The sequence below is a fragment of the Hemibagrus wyckioides genome, linkage group LG19 (genome assembly GCF_019097595.1).
Source record: "Hemibagrus wyckioides isolate EC202008001 linkage group LG19, SWU_Hwy_1.0, whole genome shotgun sequence".
Taxonomy (NCBI): Eukaryota; Metazoa; Chordata; class Actinopteri; order Siluriformes; family Bagridae; genus Hemibagrus; species Hemibagrus wyckioides.
The window spans coordinates 10,467,501-10,482,495 of record NC_080728.1 but is presented as its reverse complement, the minus strand read 5'-3'; the positions used below and the strand labels follow the sequence as shown (position 1 = coordinate 10,482,495).

Genomic DNA, 14,995 nt, shown 5'->3' with positions numbered 1-14,995 from the left:
GACTAAATCCCCACAACCACACTCCAAAATCTAGTGGAAAGCTTTCCCGGGAGCGAAGAGAATATTACAACAGCATAGAGGAACTTAATGTGGAAAGGGGTGTTAAAAAAGCACATATGGATGAGTGGTCAGGTGTCAACATCATTTGGGCTATATACACCAAATCAGGCATAACATTATGACTACTGACAGGTGAAGTGAATAACACTGGTTATCTCCTCATCATGGCACCTGTTAGTGGGTGGGATATATTAGGCAGCAAGTGAACATTTTGTCCTCAAAGTTGATGTGTTAGAAGCAGGAAAAATTGGCAAGTGTAAGGATTTGAGGGAGTTTGACGAAGTGCCAGATTGTGATGGCTAGACGACTGGATCAGAGCATCTCCAAAACTGCAGCTCTTGTGGGGTGTTCCCGGTCTGCAATGGTCAGTATCTGTCAAAAGTGGTGAACCGGTGACAGGGTCATGGGCGGCCAAGGCTCACTGATGCACATGGGGGAGCGATAGCTGGCCCGTCTGATCTGATCCAACAGATGAACTACTGTTGATCAAATTGCTGAAGACGTTAATGCTGGTTCTGATAGAAAGGTGTCAGAATACACAGTGTATGATGGGTCAGGACTGTTTTGGCAATTAATGGGCAACCAACACAACATTAGACAGGTGGGTATAATGTTATGCCTGATTGGTGTAGTGTAGAAAGGAAAGAATCTGCATAACATGCTTTTATTCATTTTTAGCAGGAGCAGTATGTCAAAAAATTTTGATTTATTATCTCAACATTCTGACTTATAATCTATAACAGTTTTTTTTTTCTTTTGTGCCTGGAGGAAATGCTCTTCCACAGAAAACAGCAACTGTGCATAAAGAGACAAAGGACGTCCACGTGTTCAGAGCCGGATCCTAGTCTTTTTCCAGGTTTTAGTGGAAGCGGCCCGGAGGGAGGGAAAGAAGAGAAGGGGATGCGGATTTAGGATGTGGCTATTGGACAGTTCAGTCAGCAGGACTGGAGCAATCTGCCTAGTAGTAAAGGGTCTGTGGAAGTACAACGCAAAATTAGCGCAATCGAGGATATTTTTTTGTGCGCGCGCGCGCGACTAGCGGATAATGAGCGGCGCTATTATACAAGACTGCTTTTTTATGCCCAACTCGAAGATAGCGCATTGTTTACAATGGTAAGCAAACCACTATGGTAGACAATAGCTCTTATAGTTGTATCAGCTTAGCAGCACATTTCGACGTGTTTTTTTCCCCCTGATCAGAGGAGTTATGTATGCAAAAAGCATCAGTTAGCACATGCTACCTGCTTTTTCTCTATTTAAAAAAAGGCTTTATTTATTCGGTTAGCTTGTTATGCTAGCTAACCATACTCTGCTGTCGTGATATTACACTCAGTTAGTTTGCACGTTTATTGGGTCACATTGCTTAGTTAAGACTTGTCAAGTCGCGGAAAGGTAATATGTGAGGTTAGAAGTGTCAAAACGACCATAACAAAACACACTGACTGCAAGTGAAGCATGGGCTTTTGACTATGCGCTCGCCGACGTCACTTCCGGCTGTGTTAAAAAACTGCAGCGCGAGATCATTGACGTGCCGTGATTTATTCCATCCAAATATAATCTGTTTCTATTTCTAAAGAAAAAACCCAAAAAACCCCACCAAGCTTTACTGCAGGTCAGGGACTTTTAAACTTTCTGGGCCCCAACTGGACATTTTCTGTGGGGCACCCCTACTTTATTTACGTATTTGCCCTTAAAAGCTGAGAGACAACTGAGAATAAAAGGATAACTCTTGCACTTGCTTACCAGTATAATGGGAAGAGTGAGCTTTTATTTCTTGATTTATTTATTTCATTTTAAAGACAGGATGCATGTTTAAACTGTCACATCTTACACTGATCAGGCATAACATTATGAGCAGTGACAGGTGAAGTGAATAACACTGATGATCTCCTCATCATGGCACCTGTTAGTGGGTGGGATATATTAGGCAGCAAGTGAACATTTTGTCCTCAAAGTTGATGTGTTAGAAGCAGGAAAAATGGGCAAGTGTAAGGATTTGAGAGAGTTTGATCAGGGCCAAATTGTGATGGCTAGACGACTGGATCAGAGCATCTCCAAGACTGCAGCTCTTGTGGGGTGTTCCCAGTATGCAGTGGTCAGTATCTGTCAAAAGTGGTCCAAGGAAGGAACAGTGGTGAACCGGTGACAAGGCCATGGGCGGCCAAGGCTCATTGATGTACAGGGGGAGTGAAGGCTGGCCCGTGTGATCCGATCCAACAGACGAGCTACTGTTGCTCAAATTGCTGAAGAAGTTAATGCTGGTTCTGATAGAAAGGTGCCAGAGTGCATCGCAGTTTGTTGTGTTTTGGCAGCAAAAGGGGGACCAACACAATATTAGACAGGTGGTCATAATGTTATGCCTGATCGGTGTATTTCTGCGGTCACATCCAGATTTTAATAATACATGCATTTAATACAACCAAGAATCGAGCTTAACAACTGTTCTTCCACCATGCCACCTAATGTTGTTGAGGAGTTGGTGGAGGTAGCTGGACAGGGAAAATTTGTTCATTTTTGTTGCTGAACTTCTACACTAGCGCATCATGTGTGGATGGTGAAAAAAACCCCAAAAAAAGCAGATACACTATTAATTGTTTCAGTGTAAATCTTAGTAGCACACAAAATTTGTCTTCCTAGTTAAAGCAATAAACGTACTGTTCATTTGTAAAGAAAAGCATTTGTGAGGTTTTCTCATGAGCTGTTGTAAATGAAGTGACACAACATGGGGTCGTACCTCAAAAATAGACTAACGTCACGGAAACAAAGGAAAATGTTAATCAACTCATGTTGTAAAAATTCAGTTCAGTTTAGTTTTATTTGTATAGCACTTTTAACAGTGGACATTGTCACAAAGCAGCTTTGCAGTGATAGATTGATAAAGGGCTATTAAATTTCTATCATTCATTTTGTTTGAGCTGGTCAAGCAAAAGGTAGATCAGACAACATTAAATTACGAAATTAATTCAAACACTTGCTCAAGCAGTAGTGATTATCCAGTATTTATTACTGTTTCCACTATGATTGTTCTGTCATAACTCACCTCGGTGGTGGGATGAGACTAAAGGTAGAACCCCAGATACGTTTGCTTCCATTTTCTAAATACACAGCATACTGTGGACTGTTCATCTATATCTTCTTCTCATTTTTCCAGAACTTAGTGCTTAGTGCAGAATATCAGGCTGTATGCATTATCTAATCGCCATGCATACACACACATGCACACACATACACACACACACACATAGGAAGGTGCTTTTTTATTGTTTGGACCTGCAGAAATTATGGATGCCATTATCTTTCTCAATGCAGCTTTAAACGATCTGAGATGTTGCCATAAACAAGCAGACTGATGTATTGATTTCCCTGTTAAAGTCACTTGACGTTATCAGTTTGCAATCATGGAACAATAATCCAGGCATGATGTTTTTACTGTGAATCGATTTTGGGGTGAATTGGCACTTAATTACATAGTGCTCAGCAATAGCCTATAAATATAGACTGACCCCTGACCTTTGAGAGAGATAAAACCAACACATCAGCTGAATAGCAGTGGAAGTGTTTTCTCAGATTTTCTCTTGGTCTGTTTAAGGAGATTGAAATTTATTTGTAATTAAATTGACTTGTAGTCTGTTGCCTTTTTGCCTACTAATTATTTTAGTTATGTTTTATTAAATAGAAACAAAAAGATGTTGGACCAGCATCAGCCATTCTACTGGTCAAATCTTACTTTGCATTTACATCAGCATGGATTGCTCCTTTGATAACACTGGGACAAAGTTGGCTTAACATTGGGAAAACCGACACTGAAGTATTTTGAAGATTTGCTTGTGACATATTCTGCTCCGTTTTGCCTTTGCATTAGTTCTTGTTTGTCTTTGTTTGAGCTTTGTCCCCAACATAACTGCTGAATTCTGCTTAACCAAACCGCTTTTATTTGGCACACAGCACTGCAGAGTCACACAATAAATTCTTCAGGTTTTTGTTTATCCATAACCCTCCTCTCTGTGCCAGGATGCAGATACGCGTATGTAGGTCTATGAAGAAGTATAAATCAGCTTTAAGTCTGAACTGGAGAACGTGTAAAAGTCTCAGTTGCTCAGCATTGCTTTGGCTACAGCGTGAGATTGTCTCTCACCTCCTACACCGGTGTGTTTTATCCATAACAGTGATTTCAAGGAACGGTATACTTATATAGATCTGTCGGTCATGTATTTTATTAGGGGAGAGCGGCGTAGTGAGAGAGGGACAGAGACGGTTACAGTTTCTCACTTCGTCTGACACTGTTTCAGTTTGGCAAGCTGTGAGACTTTTCAGGGAAAATAAGGACTGGTGATGTTGCCATAGCGATAGGTCTTCACACTATCTAATATGAATGCATTGACTTAATTTTATAGAAATTAAAAGAACTTTATAATAAAGCATGATACTTAGTTCACCAAATAACACACTGATATTTATTATTCTTTTTTTTTTTTTTCTAATAATGTTTTTTTTTTTTTTTTTTTTTTAATATTTTTTGAAAAATCCTCCAAAAAGTATACTGTTTTCTCTATTATATATGAGCTTTAATGATACTCTGAATATTGCGATCATATATATTTGAAACAATGACGATCATTCGAAAAACATCAACTAAAACTCTAGTGTACTGCCAATATATCGCTGCCTGAACGGTCTTAGCTCTCTACTTGTAAATCATAGACTTGCATAGCCAGACCTTCAGACTGACAGGAGAAGGTCTGGATTCCACAGCAGCTTTTATTGGCGTCTGGCTGACGTAAAGCAACCACAGTTTGTTCAGCATCCTGTATAGAGGCATGAAAAAGTCAGACAGGTGTTCAACCATAGACTGTTTGATTTAAGAATCATACAAATTAATGAGTCTGTACCGTGAACTTCACATCATGTGGAAAATCCAGCATTTAGCTGAACCTCATAAGCACTCATTGTCTCAGTTGTAAACACGACGGCTTCTTTTCTTCCGTGAGAGAAGTAGAGCGTTATGACGGCTTTGTTTCTTGTAGAATCAAAACAATCAGATGACAACTACACTACTGGAAATATATATATATAAATCTGTGTATTGTTCTATTAATTCATCTGCCCATGTCTCTTTTCTTTTTATATGCTCTTACATTTTTTTCCTCCAAATTAAACATGTTCATTCTCTTCCATTCATTTTCTTCCATTCATTCTTTTCCTTCTCTTTCATCTTTTCAATGGCCTTGGCTTTATTTACCCTTCAAAACTGGAGCACAACACAGAGGACGGATTGTGCTTGTAAGGCCCCTTCACCTGCAGTTAAGCCAGGCCAGGATATTTTACTCTGACAGTAATATGGATCACTTATTCACATTGAAAGACTCATCTCGCAGTTATGTGGAACAGCCGAGTCAAGCCCCAATTCATTCCTTTTCCTTTTGTGCTGCCTGCAATTGTGCCCTCAGTGTCGGTCCTCACCAGTCAAATGAAGTGATAACAAACAGGGAGAAGATTAGTATAAGGTGTACAGCTTTTTCTTTTTTTTTTTTTTTTTACATATACGACAAATGAAGAAATTAAGAAGCTTACAAATACCTGTTGGAGACTGTGGTTACTGTGGCAACATCAGACTTAAAACAATGAATGATGATTGTGATGAACATTACAGTGCAGAAAAAATGGAATAATTCACATAAAACACTTTGCCTGTGCTTTTGCCTCCTTAATCCTTCAGTGTCCCGTTCTACACCGACAGTAAAGCTTTTTCTTTGCAGTTCAACCTTCATTAACCCTCTATTTCTTTTTAGACAGTGCCATGCACTACCTGGTGAACGTCCACTGCCTACACAGAGGTCTCTCAGCCTCCTGAACGCCCCCTCTCTGGCTTCAGAGGATGCTGGGTATGTGTCGTGGGCGCAGGAAGTTCCTGGCTGCATCCATCGCCTTGCTTTTTATTCCAGCACTCACCTGGCTATATCTGTCTGCTGCAAACGTCACAGGTAGGAAATCTATATTAACACTAATACCAGTTCTCAGCAGAGCAGTATTCAAAGCAGCAGAAATGATTTCTATTCACCTTTATTAATTCCAAATTAATTTTGAGTTACATTTCTTCTAGAAAATTTGGATATTGTGTCATTTGATCCACAAGCCATTAGCAAGGGATATAATTGGCTTTTACCTGCTGCTAGATTAAAGTAGAGCAGTATTGACTCATTCACAGTGCTGTCAATAAAAGGTGGCTAAAAAAAAAAAGGAAGCATCATTTTGAGGCATTAATTTTCTGGCCCACACCGATAATGAGAAAATCATCTTCCTTTTGTATGAAAAATAAACAGGACCAAAGCGTTTTAGAATACTACAACAATAATAATAGCTTAAACTGCAGAAAGGGACTCAAGCATAGAAAAGCCAGGATGTTTTTTTTTTGTTGTTGTTGTTTCTGCGTAATGCATTAATATGACAAACTGCAAAATGTCAAAATGTGCCCTTGTCAGATTGGTTGAAATAAACACTTGATACAGAACCAATAATCATGTTAATCATATCACTGCAGTCGCCTCAGTTGTCTAAGTGATTTTTACTCGTGCACAAACTCTTCTGCACTCCTTGAAGCATAGATGTATCCGCCCTCTCTTTCACCTCATTGGAAAATGGCATCAAAGTTCATCACAGACTCATTTTCGGCTGTTTATTTTCTCACTATGATGAATTGAGTCACTGTACCCTGGTTGAAATTGATTACTTCCTCCAAATGATTTAGTCCAGTAGGTTTTAATGACTTTGTGGCCCAAAGAGAAATTTCCCTGCCACCACATTATTAGTTATGTGAATTATTTATTAAGCTTCTGATTTTGGCTCAGTGAACTTGAACATCTTAAATAGTGCTTTATGTAATGGCCACAACTTGTAAACTGATTTTCATCTATGTGGGGCTTTTGGTTTTGGAGTTTTAAGTATTTTTGGACAGTAAACTGTGACAATTTAAAGGAAAAATCAATATATAAGGTTTCTTGGTTAGGTGTTAAGACGCTCTGAGCTGCCAGAATGAGCCTTGGCAGATATTCTACAGTCTCTGGAACTGTGCTAGAGGAATGAACACCATTCTTCCAAAAATATTTCCCTCAGTTGGAGTTAGAGAGCACTGTCTAACATGCTAATCAAAAATCTCCCATAGGTCTTCAATACGTTCGAGATCCATCGATTGTGAAAGCCATTGTATAGAACTTACAACATTTTGTCACTCATTAAATCATTCTGTGAGTTCTTATGTCCCGATGCCGGAGGGTGGGGTCACTTTAGAATGGTCAGGACAGGAAATGTTTCATCATATACTAAAGCTGATCAGTCAGAATGACTTTCTATTGATTCGCTCCAGTTTTTCCTTTTATCACCAGTTTTCTAATAGCATTATTATGTAAGACCTGCAGTAATTTTATGACCGTATAAAGTAAAAAAAAAAAAAAAAAAGACAGACAGAAAGAAAGTAAATAAATAAATAAATAAATTCCATCTCTCTAATTATTATGTGATTAATATTTACAGTCACACCCAAACCAAAAACGCCATTTGGAACATCTTACAAGGTGTTCTAAACTATATACTGTTACAGTGGAAAAGTTTAGTGTCCGTGGCTAAAAAAGTTTATGAACACTTGAAGATAATGAGAATTGGGATTTGGACTAAGCTGATGCATATCATCAATATAATGCTGCATTTATTACTCCATGATCTGGAACAACTTTATGTCTGGCTCATAATATTTCATGACTACTTTTTTAAAACTTAAGCCAAATTCCAGAGATGCTTACATCTTTCTTTCTTTTCTTTTTTTTTTTTTTTTTTTTTTTTTTTTTAAGTCTGTGAGCTTTTTTGAATTTGATCACCGCTCACATTTTTTGCTTACATGTAATAACTAGTGGAGCCACAGTCAGCACTGGCAGATGCAGACATGGAAATATTGATTGTTGAAGGATTTTTATATCACAGCATTATTGTTCTCTTCAAAATACATGTTGATGAAGGAGTAAACCCAGAGCAAGGAATAAATATTTGATTGCACAATGTGACATAACTTTCAGCATTTCATAAATTGTTCTTGTCATACTGTCTAGGTGATTTATTAAATATTTCATGTGATGCTAAAACTATCACCTATTCTCTCTGAAGCACATTGGAAATGCTCTAATTGTTCAGTGTAGTGTAAATGCATTCTCAATGACTCTCGACTGCAGCTTTGTAAAGTTAATTGATGTCAAGTAAGACAAATGTAGTGTATTCCTATGCCACTCCAACACACGCATCTGCATTTGCACTGCAGGAAGTACATTGCAAATGAGCGCTTTATTTTATATATAGAAACGGTATTAAGAACTCTTACCTGAGGTATTCGTAGAGTCCGTACATGGGCAGGAGGTCAATGTCAGACAGGAACATGTAGGGTGTGTTCATGGCAACATTGCGCAGCAGGTTGACGGGGTAGAACTGGCCCTCTTTGTAGACGATATGGTATCCCACATTGCTTCTGCTCATGAGCACCTCAGAACCCTGGGCATAGCGCAGGAATTGCTGTGCCTCAGCATCAGACAGGTAGAGAGCCAGACTGATAGGTCCTTCCCAGTGTTTACAGATGGCCTCTAGCATCTGCAGCCTAAGGCATGCAAATAGCAAAAGAAACATGTGTTCAGGTGTAAAGGACTTGCCCTGACACTGAGGGGTTTATTCAATTGACGTCAAGTAAGACAAATGTAGTGTATCTGCATTTGCACTGCAGGAAGTACAATGCAAATGACCACTTTATTTTCTATATAGAAACTTTGGTTTATTTTTTCAGGACCTTTATCTGTCTCATACATGAAATGGCTTTTTTTATCAGAAAGATTTTAAAACTGATAGGAATGCAGAGCAATAGTGAAGAATTTGCATTTTATATTTTATACACTTTGGTAACTCATTAAGGACCTTGCTCAAGGGCACAACTTTGGCCGCTTGGTGGTGAGGGGATTTGAACTTGTAGCTGTCCAATGCCTCAACCACAAAGCCACCATAAGGCTAAGCCTAAACACCCCACTGGTTGGGCCCTTAGCTCCACTAATCCGACCCGTAGGCCCCTATAGTCCGACACTTAGCCCCTACTAGTTTGACCCTTAACCCCCTATAGTCTGACCCTTATCCCTCACTAGTCTGACCCTTAGCCCCCTATAGTCTGACCCTTAGCACCCTATAGTCCGACCCTTAGCCCTCACTAGTCTGACCCGTAGCCCCCTATAGTCCGACCCTTAGCCCCCACTAGTCTGACCCTTAGCCTTCACTAGTCCGACCCCTAGCCCCCTCTATTCTGACCCTAAGCCACCACTAGTCTGACCCTTAGCCCCCACTAGTCTGACCCTTAATCCCCACTGGTCCGATCCTTAGCACCCACAAGTCCGACGCTTATCCCTCTCTAGTCTAATACTGAGCCTTCTCTAGTCTGACCCTAAGCCCCCACTGGTCAAGCACTTAATTAGCCAGCACTAGTCTGACCCATAGCCTCCTCAGGTCAGGCCCCTAGCCCCCACTAGTCATACTGTTTGCCAACCCTAGCCAGAGCCTTAGCCACTAAATAACAGTTCCTGCTTTTTGTATCCTAGTACTTCCAAGGCACCATCAAGCCATTTTTTCTTTTTTGTTCTAAGAGCAAATTACAGTTGGTCTCACCACATGCTAGTGTAATTGGGTTAGATATATTTCTCCCTGGTCAGACCTCGAACCTTTTCCTTTTCATTTTCCACCCTGTTCCAATTTGTGGTTATATGAGGTGACTGTTTCGTATGTCTTTTCAGGTAATAGTATCTGTTTAGCACTTAGAAAGTGAGTCATATCATTAGAAAATAATTTAGAGGAAATGATTTAGCTTTAAAATGATTAAAAAGTTGAAATGTACCCAGATCAAGATTACAGACTCAGTAAAGTGGAAAGCTGTTGTGCGGATATTTGCCTGATCAGGAGAATAGGTGTTGAAAGTGGATTCGGGTAGATGCATGTTCATGAGCTGACACTTAGCACCGTTATTAGGATAATAATGTGGCTGTAGCTTGATTTCATGATTGGGGTATGATTATTATGTCCAACACGACAGCCTATGTGTGTGTTTCAGACAAATAGCCTGAAAACCTTCTATAGCATTGAAAAAACAGCATTTCTCTTTACCTTGATCATTAAAATACTTCAAATCTCATATTCCTGCTTTCACATGTGTAAATCTTTTTAATCTCTAATGATCAAAACATTCTTTTTCATCAGTCATTCATTTTAGGCTCCTGACTGAAATATCTGGAATATTCCAAACATATAACCCCTATGTTCAACAGGAAATTGCTTCACCTGTATTTCCTGAAGATTATGAGAAGAAGACAATTAAGTTCTCTCATTTTGTTCTGTATTTTCATGAATATCTACCTCTTCATAAAGTACATAAATTAGCACTTTATTTACAAAAATCTTTGGTTGTCTTTGTGCGTTTCATAGTATTTGGTTTCTTTAGATTGATAGTATTCCTAGTCTGTGGCCTTGTGAAATATCATCAGGATGTTTGTACTGAGATTTTGAAACACATCTGTAAGTCACTCTGGATAAGGAAGACTGCCAAATGCCATGAATGTAAATGTTCATTTTCCTTCAGTTTTAAATGTAGAAGTAACTTTAAAATTTGGAATAAAAAATTATTTTAAGTAAAAAACCTTATCTGGATGCTACCAATTAAACACCAGTTATGTAATTCTATGCTAAAAATGCTATGCTCTGTCACCAAGAAACGTTGCACAATTTAACTTACTTATCTGAGATGGTTTAACACATTTTTTAAAAGGTTTAAGAGCATTTACCTTGACAGTTTTTGATAAATGATTTATTTGAACAGTTTAAAGTGTTACAGTGGATTGAAACATTTGTTCATTTGAAGCTAAACAAATCATTAATGATGATTTATGATTTACAGAATGTTCTGGAGAATAATGGGATTTAGAACAGGAGACTTTTTGCAGCCCGGGACCCTTTTAGCTGTAAATGAAACTGATGGAACCCACAGTGCAGATTTATTTTATGAACTGTTCAGATATTAGAGTCATTATTCAAATGCATACATTAATATTTTGGCTGTTTATTAGAAAATTCCACAGTTAGCATTGTTTATAAGCCTACTTGATGTAAGGCTAATGGAATAATCATTTAAATTCAAGTGATCAATAAGAAATACAACTTTGATAATGATTGGATGTGAATTCCAGCACTACCATTTTATTTATTTTTTTGCTAATTGCAGACCCATTCATTAAAAACTTCACAGACCCCTGAGGCTCCTCGCACTCCCCTTTCTCAAGAGTATGATTTATGTTAGTTAGCGAGCTAAGCGAAAAGTAGTTTAGCTGAACACACTGGGGTTGTTTCAGTGTTATAACATACACCGATCAGCCATAACATTATGAGCACTGAGAGGTGAAGTCAGTAGCACTGATTATCTCATCATGGCACCTGTTAGTGGGTGGGATATATTAGGCAGCAAGTGAACATTTTGTCCTCAAAGTTGATGTGTTGGAAGCAGGAAAAATGGGCAAGTGTAAGGATTTGAGCGAGTTTGACAAGGGCCAGATTGTGATGGCTAGACGACTGGATCAGAGCATCTCCAAAACCGCAGCTCTTGTGGGGTGTTCCCGGTCTGCAGTGGTCAGTATCTATCAAAAGTGGTCCAAGGAAGGAACAGTGGTGAACCTGGTAATCCTTAATTAAAATAAAATTGTTCAGGAATGGTTTGTTGAGCACAACGAGTCTGAAGTGTTGACTTGGCCTCCAAATTCCCTAGATCTCAATCCAATCAAGCATCTGTGGGATGTGCTGGACAAACAAGTTCGATCCATGGAGCCACCTTGCAACTTACAGGACTTAAAGGATCTGCTGCTAACATCATGGTGCCAGATACCGTAGCACACCTTCAGGGATCTAGTGGAGTCCATGCTTCGAAGAATCAGGGCTGTTTTGGCACACATTAACACAATATTAGACAGGTGGTCATAATGTTATTGCTGAACAGTGTATAGCTCGATACAGATATATTCAGTAACAGAATATTTAGATTTCTTTTACATGTATGCTTTCGTATGTTACAGTTTTACTGTGAATCCTTTTGTAAAGATTTCGACAGACAATGCTTGCTTGCACAGCTACTGTGATTAGCATATTTTAGTACTAGCATAACCAGAGAATTGAGGGTTGACACTGATTATATGTGTTTATATGCTTGCCACCACAACTATTTTTGTTCACATCATAAATCATCTGAAAAAAGCATCTGACTTGTCAGTGGCAAAGTACTGTAATGGTACATCTACCACTGGAAATACTGACGTGTTACAGAGAGGTTTAAACAAATACCTAGTTTTTCTAGTTACAGCAGTTGCCAGAGACCCAAAAGAGCTCTTAAATGGCAAGGGAAGGCAGAACATTTATATTTAAATGTTTGGCAGATAACAGAATACATACACAGCTATTAAGTATTCAGTTGCAGTACAAATGTTACAAGAATGAGTTTTCACCAGCTGACCACATGGTCAATCTTCAGCTGTCCAGTTTTGCTGAGCCTGAGCCTTATGTAGGATCGGATTCCTCTTCTTGGTTGATAGGAGTTTTTTTGTGATTGTTGTGGCCAAAAATTCTTGATTTTGCTGCATTTTTCCCCTTTTTTGTAATATAATCATTTCATATATAAGCTATAGTCATGTTGGACACGTGGATTAATGAGGGCTTTGGCTGAATTTGCATTCTTTTGGCTCAAATCTGCGGAAAATGTAAATAATTGGGAACAGTCGCAAACTCATTAGAATATTGTGGATTTGGCTTGATTTTGTAGTATTTTCTGTGATTCCAAAATTGTGAAATCTTGAAGGAACTGCCCAGTGAGGTGTTCTGCTCTTAATGAGGTGCTCTTCTGTCCATCTGCCTCAAGGTTCAACATGTTATCTGTTCAGTCTGGTTCTCCTCTGATTTTCTGATAAACCAGAACTGCTGCTTACAGGATGTTTTTTTTCTGTGTCTTTGTTTTTAACATCATACAGTATAAACCTTTAAGATGGTTGTGCAAAGATCATCAGTTTACAGATTACATTTTCCACATTGTGATGTCTGATCATTATCTGAAGCTCTTGATCTGAATCTTCATAGCTTTTTTTACATTTACATTTTATATTTTACACTCAGCCACATGATTGCATGATCAGTAGGCTGCATAAATGTGGTATGGTGTTCCTCATAAAGTGGGTGTATACACTGATCAGGCATAACATTATGACCACCTGTCTAATATTGTCTTGGTCCCCCTTTTGCTGCCAAAACAGCCCTGACCTGTCATGCACTGTGTATTCTGATACCTTTCTATCAGAACCGGCATTAACTTCTTCAGCAGTTTGAGCAACAGTAGCTCTTCTGTTGGATCGGCCAGCCTTCGCTCCCCACGTGCATCAATGAGCCTTGGCTGCCCATGACCCTGTCGCTGGTTCAGCACTGTTCCTTCCACTTTTGATAAATACTGACTACTGCAGACCGGGAACACCCCACAAGAGCTGCAGTTTTGGAGATGCTCTGATCCAGTCGTCTAGCCATCACAAATTGGTCCTTGTCAAACTCACTCAAATCCTTACACTTGCCCATTTTTCCTGCTTCTAACACATCAACCTTGAGGACAAAATGTTCACTTGCTGCCTAATATATCCCACCCACTAACAGGAGCCATGATGAGGAGAATATCAGTGTTATTCACTTCACCTCTCACTGCTCATAATGTTATGCCTGATCGGAGTATTAACAATTAAACATCAGCATGTTTTGAGTATGTGCTACGCTCACTAGTCTATCCAGTCACAATAAAAAGTAGTTTTAAATATTGGAATATTTGCAGCATGAACCGTTTCCCCACAGTCTCCTGCACTGTAGTGTTGCTCATTGTGCCCAGTGTATGCAAAGATTCCAGCTGAGAAAGCAATCTGAATTAAAAGGTTCTTCATTGTGATTATTCTTCTATTTAACAAACACACTTTATTCGGATTGATCTCAATTTTCTTTACTCCAACTTATGTGAGTTTTTTTCCAACTCACTTATCAGATGTGTTGTTGATGGCTGGTTAAGTTGTTTGCAAATGTAGCTATTGATCATATCAACAGATAAAAGAAGGAAAAGTGATGTGGGTGTATATACTCCAGGGTTCGAGTGCGCTTTGATGTTCTTGAAGGTTAGAATTTTTCGCTATTTAATTTTTTTTAAAACTCTGGTTTCCGCCTCCAGCGTACAGTACCAAGATTAATTCCAGTTTCTCCGCGTGCACAGGAAAAAAAAAAACTTTGACCTGTTTGTCAAAGCTGTGACACCAGAGGCCTCTCCTATCATATTTGCATTCACCTCATGAATATTTACTCTTCTGGCCAGAGGCAAATCAAGGCTGACTGTCTGCTTCTTTCATTTTAGATTGCACTCTGTTTTGCTGTTTCCATAGCGATGTCCTACCATTATGTTTGTTTGTATCATGGACTAGAGAGAAAGTGAAGGTGTTGGAGTGATTGATTGGATATTGCAAATTGACACAGTAGGACCTTGGCTGATTCAATGGATCTGACTGTTCAAATGTGTTGCAGCAGTATCGTATGCTAATAGCTGACTCTTGGCTCCGCGGCTGATCTCATTAATGCTGCACGTTCTCTTAGATATTCACTGCTGTGTCTGTCACGCTGCTCATCGACTGCTGGGCAACTCGCAATCACATGCCCAAGGGAGGCCTTTCAAAATATCACTGACTAAAAATGTCCTTTACATCAGTGTGAAATACCTAAGGACTTTTTTCAAGTGTTTTCGAGTAGAAATTAAGCAGTAAAAAGCAATTAGTTTGTCTTGAGCCAGTCAATTATTTTGTGTACATTTTTATAATGCATTGTG

At 39.0% G+C, this 14,995-nt stretch overlaps 1 protein-coding gene across 1 annotated transcript in view; it reads left to right on the top strand.

The window, feature by feature from the left end:
• The first annotated feature begins 977 nt into the window (after positions 1-977).
• Positions 978-14,995, top strand: part of LOC131370152 (xylosyl- and glucuronyltransferase LARGE1) — a 62,583-nt gene continuing 48,565 nt past the window's right edge. The window contains exons 1-2 of the mRNA XM_058417274.1: positions 978-1,173; positions 5,850-6,041. Coding sequence (XP_058273257.1) covers positions 5,936-6,041 — 106 coding nt within the window. The 5' untranslated portion in view covers positions 978-1,173; positions 5,850-5,935. The remainder of the gene's footprint in view (positions 1,174-5,849; positions 6,042-14,995) is intronic.